This window comes from Hyla sarda, unplaced genomic scaffold (assembly GCF_029499605.1).
Source record: "Hyla sarda isolate aHylSar1 unplaced genomic scaffold, aHylSar1.hap1 scaffold_422, whole genome shotgun sequence".
NCBI classification, from domain to species: Eukaryota; Metazoa; Chordata; class Amphibia; order Anura; family Hylidae; genus Hyla; species Hyla sarda.
In genome coordinates, this window is record NW_026610437.1 from 112,399 (window position 1) to 132,295 (window position 19,897).

General features: G+C 46.8%; 1 protein-coding gene across 1 annotated transcript in view; it reads left to right on the forward strand.

Annotated features, from left to right (window-relative positions):
- LOC130333998 (uncharacterized) overlaps positions 1–19,897 on the forward strand; it is a 70,578-nt gene that overhangs the window by 16,767 nt on the left and 33,914 nt on the right. The window contains 1 exon segment of the mRNA XM_056553857.1: positions 13,078–13,082. Coding sequence (XP_056409832.1) covers positions 13,078–13,082 — 5 coding nt within the window.

The following is a 19,897-nucleotide window of genomic DNA, read 5'->3' on the forward strand; positions in this document are numbered from 1 at the left end:
GCCTAACTTATCCCCTATCCTAAGGATGGTGGGGGGGGGGGGTTGTCCTGGGACAAGTTATTTTACACTACAGATGTCCTTTAATGGTCATTTGTGGTCATGGACCTATATGGCGTGAATGGACATAACCATATAGATCACGAACCGGCAGCCCGAGTGGTGCTACAGCTCTACAGCTGCCCCAGGACGGTCTGACTAAAAGGGGCAAACCCCAAACAAATAGGTCGGTGATACAAGACATTTATTGGTGACCTAGACGGAGAATTACAAAACAAGATTCTATATGGCTGCCAAATATGAAGAGTTCCCCCGCCCGAGTACCCTAATAATATGAGCCGGGTAAGATGTTCTGAGGCAGCTGACACAGCCCCAGTGTGAATGAGTGAGTGTGTATTGTGAGCGGAGTGACTCCTAGGATGACCACTAACATGGGGGTATGAAGTGAACGCTGGTCAGAGGGGAGATCGGGAACAGCTGTAGCCGACTATCAGGGGGCAAAACCCTCAGCGGACACCAAGGAGTCACTAACACCTAATCTGAGCGAGTGTCACCGCGCGTAATGTCCTGGGAGAATAAAGCGTCAGAACATGATGATCCCATACTGAGAGGATAAAACATCAGACATGAGCCTGAACATCTCACCAGTGACCGGTCGTCTGGTGGAGGCCTGACCGCCATTAGTCTTCTGAACATCTCACCAGTGATCGGTCGTCTGGTGGAGGCCTGATCGCCATTAGTCTTCTAAACATCTCACCAGTGACCGGTCGTCTGGTGGGGGCCTGACCATTAGTCTTCTTAACATCTCACCAGTGACCGGTTGTCTGGTGGGGGCCTGAACACCATTAGTCTTCTGAACATCTCACCAGTGACTGGTCGTCTGGTGGGGGCCTGACCGCCATTAGTGTTCTGAACATCTCACCAGTGACTGGTCGTCTGGTGGGGGCCTGACCGCCATTAGTTTTCTGAACGTCTCACCAGTGACCTGTCATCTGGTGGGGGCCTGACCGCCATTAGTCTTCTGAACGTCTCACTAGTGACCAGTCGTCTGGTGGGGGCCTGACCGCCATTAGTCTTCTGAACATCTCACTAGTGACCAGTCGTCTGGTGGGGGCCTGACCGCCATTAGTCTTCTGAACATCTCACCAGTGACCGGTCGTCTGGTGGGGGCCTGACCCCCATTAGTCTTCTGAACATCTCACCAGTGACCGGTCGTCTGGTGGGGGCCTGACCCTCATTAGTGTTCTGAACATCTCACCAGTGACTGGTCGTCTGGTGGGGGCCTGACCGCCATTAGTCTTCTGAACATCTCACTAGTGACCAGTCATCTGGTGGGGGCCTGACCGCCATTAGTCTTCTGAACATCTCACCAGTGACCGGTCGTCTGGTGGGGGCCTGACCGCCATTAGTATTCTGAACATCTCACCAGTGACTGGTCGTCTGGTGGGGGCCTGACTGCCATTAGTCTTCTGAACATCTCACTAGTGACCAGTCATCTGGTGGGGCCTGACTGTCATTAGTCTTCTGAACATCTCACCAGTGACCGGTCGTCTGTTGGGGGCCTGACCGCCACTAGTCTTCTGAACATCTCACCAGTGACCGGTCGTCTGTTGGGGGCCTGACCCCCATTAGTCTTCTGAACATCTCACCAGTGACCGGTTGTCTGGTGGGGGCCTGACCGCCATTAGTCTTCTGAACATCTCACCAGTGACCGGTCGTCTGGTGGGGGCCTGACCGCCATTAGTCTTCTGAACATCTCACCAGTGACTGGTCGTCTGGTGGGGGCCTGACTGCCATTAGTCTTCATTGGGTGCAGAGAATCAGAAATCGCATCAGAGTTTCCGAGTGAATGGAAATGTCACTCCCCGCGAGGTGAAGCTTCATGATATTGTCAGAGAACTTTACATGTGAGGGACAATAAGCTATGAAAGCCAGAAGGTCCTGTCAGAATAACGGGGCAGGATTACTATGGACAATGATATGGTGCGGTCTCCATCTTATACTGCGCAGGTACAGGATCCATTGTGTAGAGAGATATTCAGACTCTACAAGCGTAAAGCCTCCTTCCATCCTTCTATCCTTCCATCCTTCTATCCTTCCAACCTGCCATCTTTCCATCCTTCTATCCTTTCATTTTTTCCATCCAACTAACCTGCCATCCTTTTATACAGAATCTGGTGGGGGCCTGACCCCCCCCCCCCCCTTCTGCCATTTACTACAGAGACCAAGATTCTTCTAGCATACAAGAAAGGATGGCACACCGCCAGATTATACACAATTACAACAGCTGCCTTATCTCCTAAAGCAAGAAGAATGAGATGTGTGTCTTCAAACTAGACAGCCCTGAGACTTCCTGCAGGCTCGGCAGCTATGGTCTTGAATCACAGGTTTCCTGGCTATATTTGCTAGTGAAGTTCATAATTAGTTCATAAAGAAAGAATATAGACAAGATGGCAGATTATAGACAACATGGCTGATGATATACAAGATGGAGTATAAAATATAAAAAGAGTCATATAAAAACATATAACAAGCTGACTTCCCTCACAATCCCCCATTCAAAATTTAGAAAGCATGAAGACATGATGGACCCCAGGTACTTCAGGGGTTCTAAAATCTGTATCCCGCAAGTCTCCACCGTGAGCCAGAGGATCGCCTCAATCCAATCCTCCATTAGACGCTCTCTTGTTTAGGTCTCCTGAGACCCCTGTTTATCTGGCCTCTGGCGCTGGTGATTGACTGTGTCTGTCATCGGACCACCTTAGTCCTACCTGTGTTCTGTTATAGTATATGCACTTTCATGTCTCTGCCATGTTCTGATCTGCGTTGCCATACTTACTTTATTGTGCATTGTATCTTTGTTCACTTGTTATGGGGGTGAAGGAGGGGTTTGTCTTCTCCTTCATGTTACGTTGTTTTATGCTGCTGTTGTGGGGGGTGGGGCGGGTTTTGTTTCTCTCGGGCTTTCATTTCTCCAAGTTGCGTTGACGACCAGCAGGCCGGCAATCTTCTGGGTTGCGGATCCTTTTGTGCCACTGCCTGGCCGCACTTTTTCCCTTCTCTCTCTCTCTTTGGTTCTAATGCCACTTGGCTCTCCTCCTTACTTTCGCTTCTGGTTTATGTTGTCCCCCTCTCCTTGTGTGTTTTCCTCCCCTCCTCTTGTGTCTGCCCTCATCCCTCTTGTGTTCTCCCACACACCGCTCCTATAGTCAGTTGGACATGATCTTTGTCAGCCACCTCCTCCTGTCCCTTGCCCCGCGCTCCTCCATCGGTAATATGGTATGATCCGACCACACCCCGATCCTTGCCAAGCTCTTTTTCTCTCCTCCCTCGCCCTTTTACCTGGAGGCTCAATGACCATCTTCTTAGGGATGAGCTGTGCAGTGCTATGGTCCGCCGGATGATCTCCGATTTTGCTGTCATTCATAGCTCAGATGACCCCCCCCCCGCCTCCAGTGAAATGGGAGACCCTTAAATGTATGTTTATCGCCCATGGAGCTCTGCTTAAAAAATGGCTTCTCAGACTCTGGCGGATCTCTTCACTGAACTGGCCTCCCTCGAAGCCCTCAATAAGGGGCACTATACCATTGACACCCACGCCCGCATCTCCACCACGAGACAAAAACTGTTATCCTGCTTAAACAAGAAATCGTTTTGTCTCTCTGAACGTGTTCATAGGTGTTACTACGAGTACGCTGACCACTGTGGCACGTGGTTATCTTGAGCCTTGCACCCTAAACTCTCCTCCACGTATTTTCTTTCTTTGCATTCTGCTTCCCGAGGTAGGATACATACCACCTCTCATATTGTGGAGGAATTCCGCTCTTATTATGAATCCCTCTTCAATATCCGAGGCCACTACGCTGACCTTGCCCCTGATGCTCTCCAGGATAAGATCAGAACGTATATTTCATCACATAAACTACCGAAACTTTCCCCCGACTCCTGGGAGGCACTGGAGGCGCCATTGGGGACTGAGGAACTATTGTCTGTGATTTCTGGCCTGAAAAATTGCAAGAATCCGAGCTCGGACGGCCTTACGGCAGGCTTCTACAAAACCTATAGTGACCCCTTTGGCGACTCCTATGCTTGCCTCCTTTCATGCGGTGGCGGCAGGAGCTTCCTTCCCTCCTCAGTCCCTAATGGTTCATATAGTTGTGATTCCCAAACCGGATAGAGATGCTGGCCTATGTAGCAACTATCGTCCCATATCCTTATTGAATATTGACCTCAAGCTGTATGCCAAGCTTCTGGCGTTACGCTCCCCTCATTGATTCACAATGACCAAGTGGGCTTTGTGGCGAGCAGGGAGGCCAGGGACAATACCCTGAAATCGATCTCTCTCATTGCCGCCGCCAGATCTCACCGTGTCCCTATGTGCTTGCTTTCCATTGACACTGAAAAAGCGTTTGATAGAGTCAGTTGGGATTTCCCGCACCTAGCGTTAGAAGCACTTGGCATGGGTCCTGTTTTCCTTTGTTCCATTATGGCTCTCTATGCTGGGGCGTCGGCTCAGGTTCGTGTCAACTGCACGCTCTCCTCTTCGTTCCCTATCCACAATGTAACCCGCCAGGGGTGCCCGCTTTTGCCCCTCTTGCATGTGATCACTATGGAGTATCTGGCGGTGGCGTTGAGACAGAATCCCTCCATACCGGGTCTAGTGCTTAAAGATCGCCCCTATAAATTGTCCCTCTAGGCTGACAATCTCCTGCTGTATGTCACCTCCCCTCACACCTCCCTTCCTGTTGTGCTCTTTGAATTCTCAGCCTTCAGTACTGTATCCAACTTCAAAGTGAATACCCACAAATCTGAACTGTTGAACATTTCCCTTCCCCTGGACACACTTGCATGGCTTACCTCCCAGTTCCCCTTTCGTCTTCAACATCGCTCCCTCCGTTATCTAGGGGTCCACCTCGCTGCTGACCTAGATTCTCTCCTCTCTCTTAACTACTATCCCCCACTGTCCTCGATTGAGTCAGATCTGAAGCAGTGGTGCCTCCTCACCTTATCTTGGTTTGGGAAGATGGCTGCTTTGAAGATGGATGTGCTCCCCAGAGTGCTCTACCTGATGCAGACCTTGCCCATAAGTATTCCCATAGCTTATTTGAAACGTCTTCGCTCCATTTGTTCTAGGTTCTTGTGGTCCCCTGGGGGTCGCTGTTAATAGTTTTTTGGATTATACTAGTGCTCATTATCCCAGTTGGTTAAAATGAGTTCCTTATGGACAATACCTTAGAATTCATAAAAATTGCACCACTAATCACGATTTTTCTTTACAGGCACCAACATTAAAACAATGTTTTCTATTATAGGGTTATCCAGTTTCATCAATAACACAGGCATACCACAAAGTAAAAAATAAAACACAGATAAATTTGACTACTACTACCAAACAGATAAAAAAGAAAATAATAAATTTAAATATAATTTTATTGCTAATTATAACAGAGCGGCCCCATTAATTGACTGGAGAGGTGACACTGCTGGGACATTATATAGTAATGGAGGGGTCTGGTGATGATTAGAGAGGTGACACTGCAGGGACATTATACAGTAATGGAGGGGTCTGGTGATGATTAGAGAGGTGACACTGCTGGGACATTATACAGTAATGGAGGGGTCTGGTGATGACTGGAGAGGTGACACTGCTGGGACATTATACAGTAATGGAGGGGTCTGGTGATGACTGGAGAGGTGACACTGCTGGGACATTATACAGTAATGGAGGGGTCTGGTGATGACTGGAGAGGTGACACTGCTGGGACATAATACAGTAATGGAGGGGTCTGGTGATGACTGGAGAGGTGACACTGCTGGGACATTATACAGTAATGGAGGGGTCTGGTGATGATTAGAGAGGTGACCCTGCTGGGACATTATACAGTAATGGAGGGGTCTGGTGATGATTAGAGAGGTGACACTGCTGGGACATTATACAGTAATGGAGGGGTCTGGTGATGACTGGAGAGGTGACACTGCAGGGACATTATATAGTAATGGAGGGGTCTGGTCATGACTGGAGAGGTGACACTGCAGGGACATTATATAGTAATGGAGGGGTCTGGTCATGACTGGAGAGGTGACACTGCAGGGACATCATACAGTAATGGAGGGGTCTGGTGATGACTGGAGAGGTGACACTGCTGGGACATTATACAGTAATGGAGGAGTCTGGTGATGACTGGAGAGGTGACACTGCTGGGACATTATACAGTAATGGAAGGGTCTGGTGATGACTGGAGAGGTGACACTGCTGGGACATTATACAGTAATGGAGGGGTCTGGTGATGATTAGAGAGGTGACACTGCTGGGACATTATACAGTAATGGAGGGGTCTGGTGATGACTGGAGAAGTGACATTGCTGGGACATTATACAGTAATGGAGGGGTCTGGTGAGGACTGGAGAGGTGACACTGCTGGGACATTATACAGTAATGGAGGGGTCTGGTGAGGACTGGAGAGGTGACACTGCTGGGACATTATACAGTAATGGAGGGGTTTGGTGATGACTGGAGAGGTGACACTTCGGGGACATTATACAGTAATGGAGGGGTCTGGTGATGACTGGAGAGGTGACACTGCTGGGACATTATATAGTAATGGAGGGGTCTGGTGATGACTGGAGAGGTGACACTGCTGGGACATTATATAGTAATGGAGGGGTCTGGTGATGACTGGAGAGGTGAAACTGCTGGGACATTATACAGTAATGGAGGGGTCTGGTGATGACTGGAGAGGTGACACTGCTGGGACATTATATAGTAATGGAGGGGTCTGGTGATGACAGGAGAGGTGACACTGCTGGGACATTATACAGTAATGGAAGGGTCTGGTAATTACTGGAGAGGTGACACTGCTGGGACATTATACAGTAATGGAGGAGCCTGGTGATGATTAGAGAGGTGACACTGCTGGGACATTATACAGTAATGGAGGGGTCTGGTGATGACTGGAGAGGAGACACTGCTGGGACATTATACAGTAATGGAGGGGTCTGGTGATGATTAGAGAGGTGACACTGCTGGGACATTATACAGTAATGGAGGGGTCTGGTGATGATTAGAGAGGTGACACTGCTGGGACATTATACAGTAATGGAGGGGTCCCGTGAGGACTGGAGGGGTGACACTGCTGGGACATTATACAGCAATGGAGGGGTCTGGTGATGAATGGAGAGGTGACACTGCTTGGACATTATACAGTAATGGAGGGGTCTGGTGATGACTGGAGAGGTGACACTGCTGGGACATTATACAGTAATGGAGGGGTCTGGTGATGACTGGAGAGGTGACACTGCTGGGACATTATACAGTAATGGAGGGGTCTGGTGATTATTAGAGAGGTGACACTGCTGGGACATTATACAGTAATGGAGGGGTCTGGTGATGACTGGAGTGGTGACACTGCTGGGACATTATACAGTAATGGAGGGGTATGGTGATGATTAGAGAGGTGACACTTCTGGGACATTATACAGTAATGGAGGGGTCTGGTGATGACTGGAGAGGTGACACTGCTGGGACATTATACAGTAATGGAGGGGTCTGGTGATTATTAGAGAGGTGACACTGCTGGGACATTATACAGTAATATAGGGGTCTGGTGATGATTAGAGAGGTGACACTGCTGGGACAATATACAGTAATAGAGGGGTCTGGTGATGATTAGAGAGGTGACACTGCTGGGACATTATACAGTAATGGAGGGGTCTGGTGATGACTGGAGAGGTGACACTGCTGGGACATTATACAGTAATGGAGGGGTCTGGTGATGACTGGAGAGGTGACACTGCTGGGACATTATACAGTAATGGAGAGGTCTGGTGATGATTAGAGAGGTGACACTGCTGGGACATTATACTGTAATGGAGGGGTCTGGTGATGATTAGAGAGGTGACACTGCTGGGACATTATACAGTAATGGAGGGGTCTGGTGATGACTGGAGAGGTGACACTGCTGGGACATTATACAGTAATGGAGGGGTCTGGTGATTATTAGAGAGGTGACACTGCTGGGACATTATACAGTAATGGAGGGGTCTGGTGATCATTAGAGTGGTGACACTGCTGGGACATTATACAGTAATGGAGGGGTCTGGTGATGATTAGAGAGGTGACACTGCTGGGACATTATACAGTAATGGAGGGGTCTGGTGATGAGTAGAGAGGTGACACTGCTGGGACATTATACAGTAATGGAGGGGTCTGGTGATGATTAGAGAGGTGACACTGCTGGGACATTATACAGTAATGGAGGGGTCTGGTGATGATTAGAGAGGTGACACTGCTGGGACATTATACAGTAATGGAGGGGTCTGGTGATGATTAGAGAGGTGACACTGCTGGGACATTATACAGTAATGGAGGGGTCTGGTGATGACTGGAGAGGTGACCCTGCTGGGACATTATACAGTAATGGAGGAGTCTGGTGATGATTAGAGAGGTGACACTGCTGGGACATTATACAGTAATGGAGGGGTCTGGTGATGATTAGAGAGGTGACACTGCTGGGACATTATACAGTAATGGAGGGGTCTGGTGATGACTGGAGAGGTGACACTGCTGGGACATTATACAGTAATGGAGGGGTCTGGTGATGACTGGAGAGGTGACACTGCTGGGACATTATACAGTAATGGAGGGGTCTGGTGATGATTAGAGAGGTGACACTGCTGGGACATTATACAGTAATGGAGGGGTCTGGTGATGATTAGAGAGGTGACCCTGCTGGGACATTATACAGTAATGGAGGGGTCTGGTGATGATTAGAGAGGTGACACTGCTGGGACATTATACAGTAATAGAGGGGTCTGGTGATGATTAGAGAGGTGACACTGCTGGTACATTATACAGTAATGGAGGGGTCTGGTGATGACGGTATCATTGTGTGTCAGGTTCCTATAAGGTGTCAGGATGTGGCGGTCTATTTCTCCATGGAGGAGTGGGAGTATGTAGAAGGACACAAGGATCTGTACCAGGACATAGTCATGATGGAGGATCACCGGCCCCCCACATCACAAGGTAAGAGGAGACATATACAGTATAATGTCCCTTAGTGGACGCCTCCTAATAGACAATTTTTTATTCCCCAGTAGAGTCCCATTAGACTTAATGTATATGCACCCTCATAATAAAGGACACTCCCAATAGCGGACGCACCTGAAAGGGAACAAAACACTCTCAATAGGGGATGCCGGCCTTACCTTGTACACGGGGCCGTCATCAGGGGTACAGCCAATACACCAGTAAGTGGCCCAGTCCCCCACTGCACCCCCTGCAGTATCCCCAGCACAGAAGCAGAAGACCGATGTGTAAACAATGATCTCCTGCTTCTGTACGTCCACCACATCATTCACCCCCCTCCCCTCCGATTCCTCCCGTGCCACTTTATATTCCCTGTGCCAAATCTTTCCCCCTTTTTACCCCCTATGCCAAATCATTTCCTCTTGATCACCCCCTGTGCAATTTCATTTCTCCCTTATCCCCCTGTGCCACTTCATAAAGGGGGTGGGGGGGGGTGAATGTACACAAAGGGTAATAATAAGGGAATATAATGGCACAGGGGGATCATGGGGAATTGATGTGGCACAGGGGGAAAGGGGGGGATGAAATGATATGGGGGAGGGATAAGGGGGGGATGAAACGATATGGGGAGGGATAAGGGGGGGATGAAATGATATGGGGGAGGGATAAGGGGGGGATGAAATGATATGGGGAGGGATAAGGGGGGGATGAAATTATATGGGGGAGGGATAAGGGGGGGATGAAATGATATGGGGAGGGATAAGGGGGGGGATGAAATGATATTGGGGAGGGATAAGGGGGGGATGAAATGATGTGGGGGAGGGATAAGGGGAGATGTGTCAGGATCCGGAGTGGTATGCAGGGTAGACACAGGTAGTGGATCCTCTATGTCAGTAGGGTGATGACGTGGGCCGTACCAGGGGAACGGAATCTAAGGGGTTACTGGTTTTCACCAGAGCCCGCCGCAAAGCGGGATGTACTTGCTGCGGCAGGTAACCCCCAGGTCGTTCCACCCAATAGCGACTCAACCCCACTGACTGCTGAGTCAGGCGCAGTACAGAAGGACTAGGCAAAAGGCAAGGTCAGACGTAGCAGAAGGTCTGGGCAGGCTGCAACGGTTCGTAGTCAAGGGCAACGGCAAGGGTCTGGATACACAGGCAAAGGACACACGGGACAAGGCAACAAGATCCGGCAGGGACAGGAAGGGGAAGTGAGGTTATATAGTGTAGGGAGGTGATTGCACTAATTGGGCCAATTAGTGGTGCACTGGCCCTTTAAATTTCAGAGAGCCGGCGCGCGCGCGCCCTAGAGAGCGTGGCCGCGCGCGCTGGGACGAGATAGGAGGAGGACGGGGCAGGTGAGAGACATGGGGCGCAATCCGAGAGCGGGCACGTCCCGTGCCTCGGATCGCGTCCCCTCCGGTGACACGGGAGCAGCACTCGCTCCGGGGAGGCAGCGGGACCCGGAGCGCTCGGTGTGACAAGATGAAATGATATGGGGGAGGGATAAGGGGAGATGAAATGATATGGGGGAGGGATAAGCGGGGGGATGAAATGATATGGGGGTGTAAGGGGGGGATGCAATTACATGGGGAGGGATAAGTGGGGCATGAAATTATATGGAGGGGGGATGAAATGATATGGAGGGGGGATAAGGGGGGATACAATGATATGGGGGAGGGATAAGGAGGGATACAATGATATGGGGGAGGGATAAGGGGGATGGAATGATACGGGGGAGGGATAAGGGGGGATGAAATGATATGGGGGAGGGATAAGGGGGGAGGAAATTATATGGGGGAGGGAAAAGGGGGATGAAATGATATGGGGGAGGGATAAGGGGGGGATGAAATGATATGGGGGAGGGAAAAGGGGGGGGATGAAATGATATGGGGGATGAAATGATATGGGGGAGGGATAATGGGGGGATGAAATGATATGGGGGAGGGAAAAGGGGAGATGAAATGATATGGGGGAGGGATAAGGGGGGGATGAAATGATATGGGGGAGGGAAAAGGGGGGGGATGAAATGATATAGGGGATGAAATGATATGGGGGAGGGATAATGGGGGGATGAAATTAAATTGGGGAGGGATAAGGGGGGGATGAAATGATATGGGGGAGGGATAAGGGGGGGGGGAAATGATATGGGGGAGGGATAAGGGGGGATGAAATGATATGGGGGAGGGATAATGGGGGGATGAAATTATATGGGGGAGGGATAAGGGGGGGGGATAAAATGATATGGGGGTGGGATAAGGGGAGATGAAATAATATGGGGGAGGATAAGGGGCAACTAAACGGCTGGGAAATTCTCCTGTAATATTGCTTTTTATCATGTTTTATAGGTAATTACACTCTGGAGTGAGTACAGAACAATATTCTCTCATTAAGAAAGATGTTTTGCCCTTTTTCCCATTAAGGGACATCTATCTATAGGGGACATCTCTCTATAGGGGACATCTCTCTATAGGGGACATCTCTCTATAGGGGGCATCTCTCTATAGTGGGCATCTCTCTATATGTAACATCTCTCTATAGGGGACATCTCTCTATATGGGACATCTCTCTATAGGGGGCATCTCTCTATAGGGGCATCTCTCTATATGTGACATCTCTCTATAGGGGACATCTCTCTATAGGGGACATCTCTCTATAGGGGACATCTCTCTATAGGGGACATCTCTCTATAGGGGACAACTCTCTATAGGGGACACTTTTTTTTATTCCCTGTGACTGTCAGCTATTGGGAGATTCTACTGTATATAGATATCACTCTCACTACCTAGTAACATAGAAATCCATCCAGCAGGTGATGTCATATACATGGCCCCACAATATATGGAGGTTGTATATACAGTATATGGCCCCACAATATATGGAGGTTGTATATATACAGTATATGGCCCCACAATATATGGAGGTTGTATATATACAGTATATGGCCCCACAATATATGGAGGTTGTATATATACAGTATATGGTCCCACAATATATGGAGGTTATATATATACAGTATATGGCCCCACAATCTATGGAGGTTGTATATATACAGTATATGGCCCCACAATATATGGAGGTTGTATATATACAGTATATGGCCCCACAATATATGGAGGTTGTATATACAGTATATGGCCACACAATATATGGAGGATGTATATACAGTATATGGCCCCACAATATATGGAGGTTGTATATATACAGTATATGGCCCCACAATATATGGAGGTTGTATATATACAGTATATGGCCCCACAATATATGGAGGTTGTATATATACAGTATATGGCCCCACAATATATGGAGGTTGTATATATACAGTATATGGCCCCACAATATATGGAGGTTGTATATATACAGTATATGGCCCCACAATATATGGAGGTTGTATATATACAGTATATGGCCCCACAATATATGGAGGTTGTGTATATACAGTATATGGTCCCACAATATATGGAGGTTGTATATACAGTATATGGCCACACAATATATGGAGGTTGTATATATACAGTATATGGCCCCACAATATATGGAGGTTGTATATATATATAGTATATGGCCCCACAATATATGGAGGTTGTATATATACAGTATATGGCCCCACAATATATGGAGGTTGTGTATATACAGTATATGGCCCCACAATATATGGAGGTTGTATATATACAGTATATGGCCCCACAATATATGGAGGTTGTATATACAGTATATGGCCCCACAATATATGGAGGTTGTATATATACAGTATATGGCCCCACAAAATATGGAGGTTGTATATATACAGTATATGGCCCCACAATATATGGAGGTTGTATATATACAGTCAGGGGCGGACACAGACAACAGAGGGCCCCTGTGCAAAGAATGTGCCTGGGCCCCCCCCCCCCCCCCCCCCCAAAAAAAAGTAATATGCCATAAAATTGCACTGCAACTCACATTAATCTGCATTAGATAGGCAGCAGTTCCCCCACATTAGGTAGCATAGATTCCCCACATTAGGTAGCATATATTCCCCACATTAGGTAGCATTGCATAGTTTCCCCACATTAGGTAACGTAGCATAATTTCCCCACATTAGGTAGCGTAGCATATATTCCCCACATTAGGTAGCGCAGCATATATTCCCCACATTAGGTAGCGTAGCATAGATTCCCTACATTAGGTAGCGTAGCCCCACATTAGGTAGCGTAGCATAGCATATATTCCCCACATTAGGTAGCATGGCATAGATTCCCCACATTAGGTAGCGTAGCATATATTCCCCACATTAGGTAGTGTAGCAAAGATTCCCCACATTAGGTAGCATAGCATATATTCCCCACATTAGGTAGCATAGATTCCCCACATTAGGTAGCATAGCATATATTCCCCACATTAGGTAGCATAGATTCCCCACATTAGGTAGCATAGCATATATTCCCCACATTAGGTAGCATAGATTCCCCACATAAGGTAGCGTAGCATAACCCCAACAAACAAACACACACACACTCTCACTCACCCACACACTCTTACCTGGCCTGCACTACTTACATTTGCCCATGGGGACTTCCTGGCAGAGGTGCGTGCTATAAGTGACATCATCGCACGCTCTGCGCTGGACGTCAGCGTCCAGGTGCTTGCGATGACGTCACTCACTGCACGCACCTCAGCCAGGAAGTCCCCATGGGCAGATGTAAGTAGCAGTTTAGTGACTGGGCAAGACTGGTTTCCCTGTCATATGTGCACTGGCAGGGCTGCCATCAGAAATTTCAGGGCCCCTTACACAACTCAAGGCCTGAGACCCCCACCGATCACCTCGGTTGAAGTGGTTCTCCAGCTGTTGGAAAGCTAAAACTCCCATCATGTCTGGAGAGCCTCAGGCAATGGGAGTTGTAGTTTTGTAACAGCTGAAGAGACACAGATTGGACACAGTTTTACCCATCATCATTGCAGAACTTACAAGTGACTACAGCTCTGATGGGACAGTCATAAGAACACACAATGATGTCAGTGACCTGAGTGACGTCTTCTTTTCTTCTTCATCTCGTCCAGAGACCAGGTCTTCCCCCAGCTCCATCTTCTCTGCAGAGTCTGACATGCAGACATCATTGGCTCCTCACTGTCAGCAGATCCTCATCCTCTGCATGAAGACAATAATCATTATAACCTTGCCAGAAAGTGTAACCTAAATAAAATACTGCCCCACACTGTACCCTGAATATAATACTGCTATACACTGTACCCACTAAATATAATCCTGCCACACACTGTACCCTGAATATAATCCTGCCACACACTGTACCATGAATAGCATACTGCCATACACTGTACCCACTAAATATAATACTGCTATTCACTGTACCCACTAAATATAATACTGCCCCACACAGTACCCTAAATAAAATACTGTCACACACTGTACCCTAAATAAAATACTGCCCCACACTGTACCCTAAATATAATATTGCCAGATACTGTAACCTGAATACAATACTGCTGTACACTGTACCCACTAAATATAATACTGCTATACACTGTATCCACTAAATATAATCCTGCTACACACTGTAACCTGAATATAATACTGCCACACACTGTACTCCGAATATAATACTGCCACACATTGTACCCACTAAATATAATACTGCCACACACTGTACCCTGAATATAATACTGCTATACACTGTACCCTGAATATAATAATACTATACACTGTACCCTGAATATAATACTGCTACACACTGTGCCCACTAAATATAATCCTGCCACACACTGTACCCTGAATATAATACTGCTATACACTGTACCCTGAATATAATAATACTATACACTGTACCCTGAATATAATACTGCTACACACTGTGCCCACTAAATATAATCCTGCCACACACCGTACCCTGAATATAATAATGCTATACACTGTAACCTGAGTATAATACTGCTATACACTGTACCCACTAAATATAATCCTGCCACACACTGTACCCTGAATATAATACTGCTATACACTGTACCCACTAAATATAATCCTGCCACACACTATACCCACTAAATATAATACCTCTTATCCTCTGTGTCCTCATCATTCCTCATCACCCCCATATCCCCTGCCAAACCTCTCCTCAACACTACTATAACCACCCCCGCACCTCTCCTCATCATTACTATAACCCCCCCACACCTCTCCTCATCACTACTATAACCCCCCCCAGGCACCTCTCATCACTACTATAACCCCCCCCCCACACCTCTCCTCATCACTACTATAACCCCCGCACCTCTCCTCATCACTACTATAACCCCCCCACACACCTCTCCTCATCACTACTATAACCCCCCCCACACACCTCTCCTCATCACTACTATAACCCCCGCACCTCTCCTCATCACTATTATAACCCCCGCACCTCTCCTCATCACTATTATAATGCCCCCTGCATATCTCACCACCCCCATAACAACCCCCTGCACCTCTCTTCACCCCCATAACACCCTCCTGCACCTCTTATCACCCCCATAACCCCCCCTGCACCTCTCATCACCCCATAACACCCCCCCCCCCCTCATCACCCCCATAACACCCCCTGCATCTCTCATCACTCCCATAACACCCCCTGCATCTCTCATCACCCCCATAACCCCCCCTGCATCTCTCATCACCCCCATAACCCCCCTGCACCTCTCATCACCCCCATAACCTCCCCATGCACCTTTCATCCCCCCATAACACCCCCTGCACCTCTCATCCCCCCCATAACACCCCCCTGCACCTCTCATTACCCCCATAACCCCCCCTGCATCTCTCATCACCCCCATAACCCCCCTGCACCTCTCATCACCCCCATAACCTCCCCATGCACCTTTCATCCCCCCATAACACCCCCTGCACCTCTCATCCCCCCCATAACACCCCCCTGCACCTCTCATTACCCCCATAACACCCCCTGCACCTCTCATTACCCCCATAACCCCCTGCACCTCTCATCACCCCCATAACCTCCCCATGCACCTTTCATCCCCCCATAACACCCCCTGCACCTCTCATCCCCCCATAACACCCCCTGCACCTCTCATTACCCCCATAACCCCCCCCCCTCTCATCACCCCTATAACACCCCAAGCACCAGTTCCCCTGCACCTCTCATCACCATTGTAGTCTGCAAACAACATAGCCCCCATCCAACCCCCCCCCCCCCCCCCACACACACACCCCCCGTTCACTTACTCTGCCGGGGTTCGGTGCAGCTGCTGCTCCTGTCAGAGTGTCACTGCACGGGGAGGATCCGTCGGGAGGCTGCTGGACTGGAGATCGCGCCGGGACAGGTCAGGTGACTGGAGTAGACGTGCGTGCCTGCGCGGTGCACGTCGACTCCCATCAGCCCCTGGCCTGTCCGGCCCTGCCGTACTTCTTAAGGGGCCCGCGCCCTAGAAAGAGCGGGCCTCATAGTCCTGCGGGCCCCCCAGACTATGAGGCCCGGTCATAGTTCTGACGGTTACCCAGCCAGGAGTCAGTGAGTGACAGTCGCAGTCACTCACTGACTAGCCGGAAAAAAAAAAGTACAGGGACGTCCGGGCCTCCCTGAAGCTCCGGGCCCCATACAAGTGTATGGGTTTACCCCCTGATGGCGGCCCTGTGCACTGGGTCCGATGGTAGGACCGGCCCAGCGTGTGAGGGCGGGCCCCCTCCCACGCTGGGCCCCTGTGCAGCTGAACCGGCTGCACAGGCGATATGTTCGCCCCTGTATACAGTATATGGCCCCACAATATATGGAGGTTGTGTATATATACAGTATATGGCCCCACAATATATGGAGGTTGTATATATACAGGATATGGCCCCACAATATATGGAGGTTGTATATACAGTATATGACCCCACAATATATGGAGGTTGTATATATATAGTATATGACCCCACAATATATGGAGGTTGTGTATATACAGTATATGGCCCCACAATATATGGAGGTTGTATATATACAGTATATGGCCCCACAATATATGGAGGTGTATATATACAGTATATGATCCCACAATATATGGAGGTTGTATACATACAGTATATGGCCCCACAATATATGGAGGTTGTGTATATACAGTATATGGCCCCACATTATATGGAGGTTGTATATATACAGTATATGGCCCCACAATATATGGAGGTTGTATATACAGTATATGGCCCCACAATATATGGAGGTTGTGTATATACAGTATATGGTCCCACAATATATGGAGGTTGTATATACAGTATATGGCCACACAATATATGGAGGTTGTATATATACAGTATATGGCCCCACAATATATGGAGGTTGTATATATATATATATATAGTATATGGCCCCACAATATATGGAGGTTGTATATATACAGTATATGGCCCCACAATATATGGAGGTTGTGTATATACAGTATATGGCCCCACAATATATGGAGGTTGTATATATACAGTATATGGCCCCACAATATATGGAGGTTGTATATACAGGATATGGCCCCACAATATATGGAGGTTGTATATATACAGTATATGGCCCCACAAAATATGGAGGTTGTATATATACAGTATATGGCCCCACAATATATGGAGGTTGTATATATACAGTATATGGACCCACAATATATGGAGGTTGTGTATATATACAGTATATGGCCCCACAATATATGGAGGTTGTATATATACAGGATATGGCCCCACAATATATGGAGGTTGTATATACAGTATATGACCCCACAATATATGGAGGTTGTATATATATAGTATATGACCCCACAATATATGGAGGTTGTGTATATACAGTATATGGCCCCCACAATATATGGAGGTTGTATATATACAGTATATGGCCCCACAATATATGGAGGTGTATATATACAGTATATGACCCCACAATATATGGAGGTTGTATACATACAGTATATGGCCCCACAATATATGGAGGTTGTATATATACAGTATAAGGCCCCACAATATATGGAGGTTGTATATATACAGTATATGACCCCACAATATATGGAGGTTGTATATATACAGTATATGACCCCACAATATATGGAGGTTGTGTATATACAGTATATGGCCCCACAATATATGGAGGTTGTATATATACAGTATATGACCCCACAATATATGGAGGTTGTATATATACAGTATATGACCCCACAATATATGGAGGTTGTGTATATATACAGTATATGGCCCCACAATATATGGAGGTTGTATATATACAGTATATGGCCCCACAATATATGGAGGTTGTATATATACAGTATATAGCCCACAATATATGGAGGTTGTATATATACAGTATATGGCCCCACAATATATGGAGGTTGTATATATACAGTATATGGCCCCACAATATATGGAGGTTGTATATATACAGTATATAGCCCACAATATATGGAGGTTGTGTATATACAGTATATGGCCCCACAATATATGGAGGTTGTATATATACAGTATATGGCCCCACAATATATGGAGGTTGTATATATACAGTATATGACCCCACACTATATGGAGGTTGTATATATACAGTATATGGCCCCACAATATATGGAGGTTGTATATATACAGTACATGGCCCCACAATATATGGAGGTTGTGTATATACAGTATATGGCCCACAATATATGGAGGTTGTATATATACAGTATATGGCCCCACAATATATGGAGGATGTATATATACAGTATGTGGCCCCACAATATATGGAGGTTGTATATATATAGTATATGACCCCACAATATATGGAGGTTGTGTATATACAGTATATGGCCCCCACAATATATGGAGGTTGTATATATACAGTATATGGCCCCACAATATATGGAGGTGTATATATACAGTATATGACCCCACAATATATGGAGGTTGTATACATACAGTATATGGCCCCACAATATATGGAGGTTGTATATATACAGTATAAGGCCCCACAATATATGGAGGTTGTATATATACAGTATATGACCCCACAATATATGGAGGTTGTATATATACAGTATATGACCCCACAATATATGGAGGTTGTGTATATACAGTATATGGCCCCACAATATATGGAGGTTGTATATATACAGTATATGACCCCACAATATATGGAGGTTGTATATATACAGTATATGACCCCACAATATATGGAGGTTGTGTATATATACAGTATATGGCCCCACAATATATGGAGGTTGTATATATACAGTATATGGCCCCACAATATATGGAGGTTGTATATATACAGTATATAGCCCACAATATATGGAGGTTGTATATATACAGTATATGGCCCCACAATATATGGAGGTTGTATATATACAGTATATGGCCCCACAATATATGGAGGTTGTATATATACAGTATATAGCCCACAATATATGGAGGTTGTGTATATACAGTATATGGCCCCACAATATATGGAGGTTGTATATATACAGTATATGGCCCCACAATATATGGAGGTTGTATATATACAGTATATGACCCCACACTATATGGAGGTTGTATATATACAGTATATGGCCCCACAATATATGGAGGTTGTATATATACAGTACATGGCCCCACAATATATGGAGGTTGTGTATATACAGTATATGGCCCACAATATATGGAGGTTGTATATATACAGTATATGGCCCCACAATATATGGAGGATGTATATATACAGTATGTGGCCCCACAATATATGGAGGTTGTATATATACAGTATATAGCCCACAATATATGGAGGTTGTATATATACAGTATATGGCCCCACAATATATGGAGGTTGTATATATACAGTATATGGCCCCACAATATATGGAGGTTGTATATATACAATATATGGCCCCACAATATATGGAGGTTGTATATATACAGTATATGGCCCCACAATATATG